This window comes from Contarinia nasturtii, unplaced genomic scaffold (genome assembly GCF_009176525.2).
Source record: "Contarinia nasturtii isolate CC-2019 unplaced genomic scaffold, AAFC_CNas_1.1 Cnas_scaffold_187, whole genome shotgun sequence".
In the NCBI taxonomy this organism is placed as follows: Eukaryota; Metazoa; Arthropoda; class Insecta; order Diptera; family Cecidomyiidae; genus Contarinia; species Contarinia nasturtii.
The window spans coordinates 9220439-9230780 of record NW_022197544.1 but is presented as its reverse complement, the minus strand read 5'-3'; the positions used below and the strand labels follow the sequence as shown (position 1 = coordinate 9230780).

Here is a 10342-nt window from a genome sequence, read left to right as displayed (position 1 = left end):
TGTTACTGAGGCTCGCAACTCGACAAACATAACAGAGTGACGGTAAATGGTCATTGCTCATCGGTTGTAGTGTTGCGTATTTGTTTCGTTTGCAACACACAAAACTAAATATATTCACTATGTTGCGAATGTATGTTGACGGTTGGAAGAGAAATCAGCAACAGGTTGTTTTTTTTTTTAATTCGTTTTATTCTCCATTCTACAAACGTTCAATACCAAATCTTTTGCACATCGTTTTGTTTTATGCGTCTATCATTCGTGTCTCTCGAATATCGAATATGGCATATGTGTGTGTGTGTGTGTGTGTGTGTGTGTGTGTGTGTGTGTGTGTGTGCGTATTCACTTGCCGGCACGGAACAGAGAGAAAAAAGACATAAATTCGTCTGAATGGAATACATTTTAAATCGAAACCGATTGGAATTCACGATCGATGCCATACACAATAACGTTGGCCGATACATTCGCTCTTGAGTTGTTTATGAAGACATGATTTTTTGGATATGATAAAAAATTATTATTAAAAGAACCATTTCATATTGTGAACTAAACAAAACATTCTATTCCAATTCTTCTTCTAAATCAATGTTCAAAAATTCGTCGTTCTGCGTTAATACAATTCGATCTTTACTGTTTACTTCTTCACAGTTTTCACGAAGTGCTGCACGACGTGTAATTTACTTTCAATTTTTTTGATTTGAGACATTTACTAATAGACACGTACACACGTATATGACGATTAATTCAAGAACGTCATCAAGCAAAACTTGGGGTTTTCCAACAATACATATATAGACTTCCGGGATAGGTTATTTGTTTTGATTTTGTTCTACTACACATATCGTACAACAAGCACTTGAGATAAAAAAAAGTACACAAACCGCTATAATGACGACATTTCTTCTTATTAATTCAACAAGTCAGTTTACACATTTCAGTATTTATTAACTTGCTTCTTTTTTTAATGGAAAAGAAATCACTATGAAGACTTATTGATCAAACTTTCAGCCACACACATACAACCGCTATTGTTATGATCTTATGAAAAGATGGTAATGCATTAGTTTATTTTTGCACGCGAAGGGCAACCTCTTATTTTGGTTTTATTCGATTTATTTATTTTACCGTCCAAATTGAAATCGAAATTAACGCGCAATTAGTGTTATTCATTGATGAGAGTTAAAGTTACGATCGGATTAATATTTAATAGAATTTGTAGATAAATTCATTTGGTGTGACCATTTAAAATACCACGCAATTATTTGCTCAAAATAATAAATCATTGTCATTTTAATGTAAAAACAAACAAATCAAATCATAACATTCCAACGTTCATTTCATTTCTGGTCAAGGGATTAAACGTCGAAATCAGTTGAGAATTTTTTGGAAAATCAATCTCAAAACAAAATCCTGTAGACGTCCCACATGTGTTATGTTCCTCTTTTTTTCTGTGACTTTCTTTCGCGTCTCTCTGGAGTTGAAAATGCTTCGAATTTCAAATATCGATTCAAAAAGAAAATCACGAAATAGAAAAAAAGCAGCATCCATAGGTTAACGAGAATGTTAATGAAATATGGCACAGAGCTAAAAGCATGAAAATATTTCATGAGTTGTGTTTCACTCAATTTTAATGGATTTTATGTGCGTTTTCACGCCAAATTATCTCGATCAAGCGAGAAAAGAAAACTATCTATACAACCAACTGTTCGTGCGAAAGCGAATCAAATAGGATCTTGTTCGATAAAATGAACACTTCCATTACAAATGAAAATATATTTTTTTCTACCTTCTTTCGGTTTGGTAATTTTTCGTTGAAAATTCATGCAAATAATTGTTTTATGCAAATCAAGCGGTTCTGTTTGCTAAGCGAAGGTTTCGATCATAAAATCGATCGCATTCTACATCATGATAGCAATTATTTTTTTTGAATAATTTTTTTTTCGATACAAAAATTCAAAATTATAGCCCAATGAAATGAAACGTGGTGCGTTGATAGTATTTGCAAATTGCTTAGCATTTGGATGATTGCATTTAAGTGGCTATTTTACGTGGCATCAAATGCAAGACGTTGTTTTATTGCTCATTTCGATTTACACCATATTTTTAAATAATTATTATTTCCATTTTGTTTGATGTTAATTTAGTTGGATCGGAAAGTACTATGACTGAATCAAGAGTGAGTAAATTAGCAGCTTTTAAATAGAATTTGAAAAAAATTCAAAAAAAATCACTATCATTCCAGCATAATTCTTTGGTTAGACTTTTACCAACCTATCGACTGGAGCCAAAAAATCCTTTTAATACCGAAAAGTGTGAAAATATTTTGAAACATGTCTTTGAAACGGCTTTTGACGAATTTGAATATACAGCCGAAGCAGCAGAAGAAAAGGTCTCAAAATTAAGCCAACAAATTTTGACACAAACAAGAAAACTGAATTTTGACAGGTTTATTTCGAATTTTCTTTTATCGTTTACTGTGCAAATTATTTACCATGTATTTAATTTTAAAAAAAAAAACAACATTTCTAGATACAAACTCATTTGCGTTGTTTCCATTGTGCAAAATTCAATGCAAGGTCTATGTGCGTATCATCGATGTCTTTGGGAAAAAAAATTTGATAAAATTGCCACTCATGTCTATGAAACACCAAATCTATTTGCAATCGCAACAATTTACGGTCTTTATTTCGATTGAAAATTCTCTGATTATAATTCTCTAGCAAAATAGCATTGTTACAATAATTTCATTTTGTTTTGAAGCAGAAACAAAATACCGCGTTTTTACCGAAAAATTATCTTGATCATGACACGAAAAATCTTACACACTTTAATAATCATCAATAAAAATCTATAGATATGCTGAGGCGAACTGACCTTTTGATATATATTTGACTTACATTGAATAAGTTCTTTTTTTCGTTGTATGAAATCGTACAACCTTCTGTGCATATTATAAAAGTAACAAAAATTGATTTTTAAAATATTTTTGAAAATGAAAATAATTGATCGCATTCAAAATGAATTTGCTATGAATACAAAATTCGACAACGTTGAAAATATTTCTCAAAAAAAAAATCTAAAGTATTGACATTCAACATTTTCATCGAACAATTTGCATCCAAACATGTTGAAAAATGTATAAATTCATCGAAACGAATACTAAGTGAAATATAATCAAAATTGCTTGTTACACGATGCATTAAAATGTCTGCCCAAAGCGATTCATCAATACTCAATGAATCTTCATCAATTCTATGAATTGTGCATATGTTATTATTGTACAAAAATAATACAATGCACTTGATGCAATGCCATTCAGTTTTTTTTGCTTAAATATTCTATTTTTACATTGTTCAACGTATATACGTTCATGTGTTGGTGTGAATAAGCACGCGCTTTATAAATTCTTATAAAAAAATTGTTTGAAAATTCTGGTTACTATGGTACCAACTAAGGCACATTTACAAATATAAACATTTTCTCGTTGAAAATGTTCATACAAGTCAGAATATATTAAAAAAAAAATTGTTATCACAAAAAATCAAAATTAATTTTTCTTTCGAATGGATTGGGCGAATATTTTGTCGATTCGACCAAATGATTTAACCACTGGAGTATTGGAGACAATTCCAAATCATTTATCTTCAATTGATGTGAATGAATTAAATGTTGATGAATTGCGAAATTTTTTTGAATTAAATCGTTTTCTCATCAACCGCCTGTCAAATGACACAAAGAAAAAAAAGACATTGGCTAAAGGTTAGTTCAATAGAATAATACATAAAAAGTTTCATTGAATTTATCCCCTTCCTACCTATCTGTTAGATCCAGAAAAAAAATTGTCCAAAAACAGTGCGACCGATGAATCATACTATATCCAAACCATTCAAGAGGTAAGATGTGCAACACAAGTTCTTCATCTTATTGACGTATACAATTATTGTTATTTTCATCACACACACGGTATAATCAACGGTCGTTTGACAGTTAAATCGTGAAATTGCACAGCATGTATGCAATAAAAAGGCATCAAACGATGATGGTACTGTCAATGCATCAAATGGTGGCGAAGCGGACTCATTGCAGCCGTTAACAGTCGATACGAAAAAAGATCTTTTGTATAAAATTCATATAAAAAATAAATACATTAAACGGTTGCTCAGTGAAAACGATGCACTGAAAGTGGAAATCGATCAGCAAAAAGAACAAGTGCTTATGTTAAATGTTAGTTTAAAGCAAACGGCACATAAATTGGCACAAGCGATTGGTGATTTATCGGAACAAAAAACACGAAATCATATGACTGCCGATGATATGGCCAATTTACATGCGAAAATAAACAGTGTGCGAGAACAGATGACACAAATTGAACGCGATAAACAGAAATACAAGCACGATGTACTCTATTTGGGCGATGAAATTCAAAAGAAAATCAATCAATGGAATGAATTGTTGCAGAAAAAATACAATAATTCGCAAATAAATGAGAGAGTGACGCTTAACGACACCGTCGAAATTCGAAATTTTGACGATGCCATCGATCAAAGATCGAATGACATTGACGTGAATCGCTATGATGAAAATCGGTTTGAAGTGAATGTTTTATCGGAAGCAATCAACAAACGTAATATTATCATCACCGAAATGGAAAGTCTGTTGATTGATTTAACAATGGAAATATCACAGTCAGCCGTTGTCATTAATCGTATTATTAAGAATTTGTCAAAGCGTGAAACAAATTTTGCGACCAATTTGGAAAAGTTACGTAACCACTTGGCAAAACTCCTTGAGCGTCCCAATATTTATGAGAATGACATACAAAACGGGCATAAATCCTCAAAGCGTCGAACAAAGAAGAAATAAACAATGTTTAAAGATTTTGAATAAATGTTTGTCGTAATGCAATTAAAACCATTTCATTCTAGTTTTTGAATTTTTTTTCTTTATTTTGTTCAAGGGAGCACATTTGGACTCTACTTATGATTGATTTATGTTTTTTTCTTTTATTTTCAACCTTTTTTTCACTAATTTTATTAAGCTCTATACATTACAATTACAATTGGAATACATGCATAATGTATCTTGTCATTTTTTTTTAAATTTAATTTCATTAATTTATTTATATATTTATTTGTGTTTGCAACAAACCATTTCTTTTTCTAATGATTCTGTGCGTAAATCGCGCATATAGTATAATCGAGACTTTGAAATTATAATATTAGCTATTGTTTAATTTATAAATGTGAAACACACATCTGAAATAATCGATAATCACCGATGAACAACGAAAATTACAGGCAAAACATTTATGAATTCGTTTCATTTTTCAAGTTTTGATGAGCAATTCAATTTTAAACAATCACACAAAATTTAAATTCTCAGTAACCTCCTTATATTGGATGACAGCTATTTGATTTTGTGTGTGTCTCACAACCAAAGCTAATATAAAAAAATAAAATTCACATCGATGTTTAGAAAAAATCGAAAAATAACCATTAACATTGAACTTGACCAATTTATGAAATCTATGAAATCGAATTACTGAGATGTAGCTGATTATAACACACACAAAAAATGATTTTATGATTTGAATGTTGTGAATGTATTGTTGTGTGGGTGTTTTTTTCTCTTTCAAATAAACGTAGAAAAACCAACAATTCTTTCAATTTATATATATAATAAGACGTCTTTATCGAATCATTTGCATTTTCTTTGCATTATGTCTTAAAATAGCTTTGAAATAATAGTAGTGTTGTGGTCTCGTTACTCGACGCCATGTGCAAATATCATAACTAAACCTGGTTCCACCATTACATCATCACTCATATGCGGGTTATCGCAACTTAACACTAGTACGGCTTGTTTACCTATTTTCAGAGAAGAAAGCAAATAAATTGTTAGATAAAATGGATGTTGATGACTGATTTTGCAGGGACGTACCAGGAATTCGTCGACACACATACTTATCGTATGTTCTACGGTTATTCTGTCTTGTCTCCAATGAATTAAGTCCAGGCGGCCATCGTCTCTCATGACACTTTTCCATTAGTATTTCTAAAATATGAGGCGGACATCCGGATTCTGACAAAGCACGTTTTATCATCATCTATAGTGAAAGAGAATAGAAAATATGTTGAATGTTTTGATTTTTTTTCTTCTTCTTTTTTAATATGTTACCTGTAAAGCATCATCTGGCGTTGATATCATGCCACCCCATCGTGTAACACGTGCTCGTGCCAATGAATTGCTCCAACGCACAACTTCATCACGTTCCATTTGATCGGCAATTGCTCTCATGGCTGGATTTGACGCTCTCATGAGCTCTTTAAATAATTGAAATTCCCGCTTCAATTCGTTTATCAATAGATTTTGATCACTGATTTCATTTTTCATATCAACCATTTTTTGTTGCTCTGAATGGATTACCTAAGGGGAGAATCACAAAAGAAAAGAATAGAATTAATTTAAAGTAATCGACAAATAATCGACAAATAATCGGAAACATATAATGAAAAAATCGCAAAGCAATAACCACAACAACATTAATTTTCAGCAATTGCTTTAATTTGAGATTTGGTAGTTGTAATCGTCGATTTCTGTGAAAGAGAAAAAAAAACAAAATGCTCACTATAGAATAGTACTCCCTACCGTCTTAATACGATAGGGTTGGGTCGCGCTGGTCACTTCCTAGATTAAAGAATGAAACAAACAATGAATATTAATAAATAATAAGCAAATATTAAAGATTCATATGAGAGAGTAATTTGAATTGCAATCAAATTAAAAATGCAACCTACTAATAGAACGACCGCGGCTCAATTTCTTTTACTATTATGCTACACGATTCGCACGATTCGGGCGATTCGCTCGAAGTACTGGATTCGGACGATATTGTTGTTTCCATGCGGCAGCACTCATATTGAAAATGGAATCATCTGGTTGACGATGTAGCTTACGCAATGCTTTGTAAATCATATTGCGTGAAGCATGTGGGCACAGTGGCTACTACGACTACTGCGGCACTATTCGATCAACTGAGTTAAGCTGCACAAGCTTTGGTCAGGAGATAAATGGGTGATCGTTTAGAACATCGTATGTAGTCGTAAAATACTGTGTCAACCGTGTCTGTGTACAACAAAGGTATGGATTTCAGCACAGACACGTAAAATAGAAATCCAACGCCATATAGAATATGGCAAAATCATAAGAAATGTAGGATACAATCGGCTGATCACCGATTTATCTGAATTAATTGATCAACAGAAACCAGAAAGATAAAGAATTCTTATCTCAAGGCCCTATGCTCCACTAGGAGTTGAAAGAAATTAAAAAAAAAAAAAAAAATTGTGATCGCGATCCATCACAACACCTTTTTTTCTCAGTTGGAATTCGGGCTCATAGTCAATTGTCTTCGGTCTTGGTGCAGCCCTCATTTTCTTTCGTCGACTGTGGTGCACTTTCATCGTCCATTTCTCAGGAGTTTTGAGAACAATATTTGGGGCCGTTGAACAGTTGTGGCAAACTACGAAACTAACGATACAAAATTTATAATGTAATTAAATAACAAAAGAGGAAAACGAAAAAAAAACATTTAAAAACAAAACAACTTACCGATCCTTTATGTTATAGTTCTCAATGTGTCCTTTTCGCCGGGCAACTTCCTTCGCTCTTTCCGTCATGTCACGACACTTACTACAGAACATTGAAGTGCCCGGCTCTTTGACACCTGGTTTTGGAGAACGCAAATGGCTTCTTATCGGTGAGTTTGCGGCGAGTTTGGCATAAATGGTTTTGCGATCTTCTCTATTCGGAATTTCCTGTTGCAGACCAGTCATTTCACGACAAATTTCATGAGCCGTCACTTGTGTTTGCACATACTTATCAAACCTCAATCGTGCAACACGCCGTTTGTACTTGACTTGACCAGATTCTTCGAAGACTCACAACTTGTATGCAAGATACGTCTCGTGATCTCGGCTTTTCATCGATGGAGCCTCAGGAAATTCCTCACGATTTTCACGTAGACGTCTACACTCGGCTTCAAACTTGCCGGTGAATGTCTTCATCATTTTCTTGTGTTTAACCGTGCCCACTCGCCAATGCCATTGTTTCGATGTCAGACGATAGCTCACTTCTTCTTCAGCCGCAATATTAAGACGAGTGGCCGCAATCATCACTTTTTCGCCGGGATCGTTGCCAATTATCTTTTCGATTTTGTTGGCATCGAAAGCAGCTTGCACATCGTCCGGAATCACATCACTTAAGTCTCTTTCATTTCTATTCTATTCCTAATTCTGTTCAGAATGTCCGCACTGTTTGTGTGTCAAACGACAAGTGAAATGTATTATATTGCGATGCCGGAAAATTTGTAAAATACACAGACTCACACAAATGCGCATTCGATTTTGGTAAATGCGCGCCATACACAATACCAATACACAATTTATGTCAACGCCGTTTTCAATAACACAATACAATGCATTTGAATATGCTTACCCGAATGTGATTTTTTGTCGTTGCCACTGTGCTCGCAGTATTGTCCATTCGCTACGCCATATTGTCGTTGCCGCTGTGACGTTGTTCCGATGCAAGATCAAATTGTGTGTACAACAGCGAATGTGTTAGCTACTATGAAAAGTTTTGACAATCACCTTTTGTTGTTGTTACTGGTGTCGTATGTCATGTTGTCGCTGTGACGATGCTCCGATGCTGTTGTGTGTATCCACTACTACTACCAAATCTCAAATATTTGTCAGCAATCTGTTATTTGCTGTTGCGAATTTTGTGTCTTTCATATAAGTATGTGTGTGTTTGTGGTCAAACTATATAGTTTCTTACATTCTAATGGTTTCCCAATCATCTATCACTCACTCATTCACTCCCAATCATCCACACACACACACACACACACACACACACTTCTTTTTTATTTCACATAGATTCAATTTCCATCATCGTCATTTGACAATCTCATACGTAATACATATATTACAATTAATGTATGAATGTGAATGACGATAATAATCGAAACTAATCGAAAAATAATCGTAAAACAATCAATAATAATTAGTAAGTAATTTTTAAGTGATTTGCCCCTAGGGATTACCGCACGCAATTCACGAATGCAATTATGATCTTTAAATTCATCTTTGGGTATAATCGAACCGCATCCACGTTCACATGGTAACGGTTTCTTTGGGTTGTGCTCACATTCTTCCAGATGATTACTAAGCGCATCCAATTTCAAAATTTGTGTACATCCATAAATGGCATTATCACATGATATGATCAGTCTGAAATATTCAATTCAATTCAAAAAAAATTCTCCAATCAATCCAGAAATGAAATTCCATGTAAAATTCTTCTTTGAATGTTACCTGGCCAATAAATTCTTCAGAATGCGCGGTACTGGACGAAGATTTGTTGTTGTGATTGCATTTCGATCGACGGGACAGGTGGGTTGGCGTGAAAGCCATTCCGTGATGCATGCTCTGCAAAATGCATGTTCACAGACTGCTGCCTGTAATGGTTCCTCTAATACACCAGCACAAATGGGACAAACAAGCTCTTCATCGACATCGCCTTGGAATCGAGTCAATTCATATCCCATTTTTAGCAAGCAAATGGGCGGTGAAACACCAACTTCCAAATCAATTACAAATTATTCCACACCTTCAATGGCTGTGTATAGAACTCAGCTGACACGAGTCCTATAATACGCACTTATTACGACGATTACAATTTTTTTACGTTTGTCAATGTTCGTTTTTGCTAGAACGTTTCGTATTTTTTTGTTGTTGACGTTTTTTTTCTTTTAGAAATTCATGTGTAAATTAAAACACCGTAGCCGAGACACGAACACGGCCTAATCAAGACATTCATTCTTCTGTAGAGTAAATGGAAAAACAAACAATAAAAATTGAAATTAAATAAAGTGGTTAATAAATGTGGCATTTAAAAATGCGAGAGAACTTGTTTTGCAATCAATTGTAGTTTTCCACTACGTATTACATTCGCATAGTCACTATTCGCACAAATATGATTAACTACATACGACATACGACAAACGACACATTTGTTGTTATTGACTGCACCGAGAGAGAGTACGTAATGTTACGTTCAAACAAAATCGAAACCAGTTTCTTTTTTGTACCAGATTTCGCAAACGAGTAAATTTACAAAAACAAAAAAAAAAAAATCAAGGAAATGAAATGGGTCTGCGAGAGCGAACAAAAAAACCGCAACGATTAAATTTATAGGCGAAATTTGACTTGAGTAGTAGGAAAAGGCGGGTTCTAGGCCAAACTTTGCGGCACCCTTGCGGCACCGCATGCCTGCCGCATCG

General features: G+C 33.9%; 3 protein-coding genes across 7 annotated transcripts in view; 2 read left to right on the top strand and 1 right to left on the bottom strand.

Moving 5' to 3' along the window:
- The first annotated feature begins 1078 nt into the window (after window positions 1-1078).
- LOC116336642 (tctex1 domain-containing protein 1) lies at window positions 1079-2866 on the top strand. Its single transcript, XM_031760615.1, has 4 exons — window positions 1079-1181; window positions 2142-2173; window positions 2240-2442; window positions 2527-2866. Exons 2-4 carry the CDS (start codon window positions 2159-2161, stop codon window positions 2690-2692), a joined length of 384 nt encoding a protein of 127 aa, XP_031616475.1. The 5' UTR covers window positions 1079-1181; window positions 2142-2158; the 3' UTR covers window positions 2693-2866.
- Window positions 2867-3334: 468 nt separating this feature from the next.
- Window positions 3335-4911, top strand: LOC116352252 (myosin heavy chain, striated muscle-like). Its single transcript, XM_031784698.1, has 3 exons — window positions 3335-3756; window positions 3823-3890; window positions 3985-4911. The coding sequence occupies exons 1-3, from the start codon at window positions 3561-3563 to the stop codon at window positions 4858-4860; spliced, it is 1140 nt and encodes a 379-aa protein (XP_031640558.1). The 5' UTR covers window positions 3335-3560; the 3' UTR covers window positions 4861-4911.
- An 8-nt stretch (window positions 4912-4919) lies between these two features.
- Window positions 4920-10342, bottom strand: part of LOC116352248 (E3 ubiquitin-protein ligase NRDP1) — a 17361-nt gene continuing 11938 nt past the window's right edge. For 3 of the 5 annotated variants that reach the window (XM_031784680.1, XM_031784685.1, XM_031784682.1), the window contains exons 2-6: window positions 9375-9883; window positions 9104-9290; window positions 6175-6423; window positions 5938-6103; window positions 4920-5864 (exon numbers count right to left, since the gene is read on the bottom strand). In XM_031784680.1, coding sequence (XP_031640540.1) covers window positions 5761-5864; window positions 5938-6103; window positions 6175-6423; window positions 9104-9290; window positions 9375-9607 — 939 coding nt within the window. In that variant the 5' untranslated portion in view covers window positions 9608-9883 and the 3' untranslated portion in view covers window positions 4920-5760. Of the gene's footprint in view, window positions 5865-5937; window positions 6104-6174; window positions 6424-9103; window positions 9291-9374; window positions 9884-10008; window positions 10216-10342 lie in introns of those variants that run through there. The other 2 variants (XM_031784684.1, XM_031784683.1) reach the window with 2 other exon arrangements.

Coding starts and splice junctions, on each gene's coding strand:
- LOC116352252 (XM_031784698.1), top strand. CDS start 3,561: ATGGATTGGGCGAATATTTTGTCGATTCGACCAAATGATTTAACCACT. Junction 3,757..3,822: donor AAAAAAGACATTGGCTAAAG/GTTAGTTCAATA, acceptor CCTATCTGTTAG/ATCCAGAAAAAAAATTGTCC. Junction 3,891..3,984: donor ATATCCAAACCATTCAAGAG/GTAAGATGTGCA, acceptor GTCGTTTGACAG/TTAAATCGTGAAATTGCACA.
- LOC116336642 (XM_031760615.1), top strand. Junction 2,443..2,526: donor AGAAAACTGAATTTTGACAG/GTTTATTTCGAA, acceptor CAACATTTCTAG/ATACAAACTCATTTGCGTTG.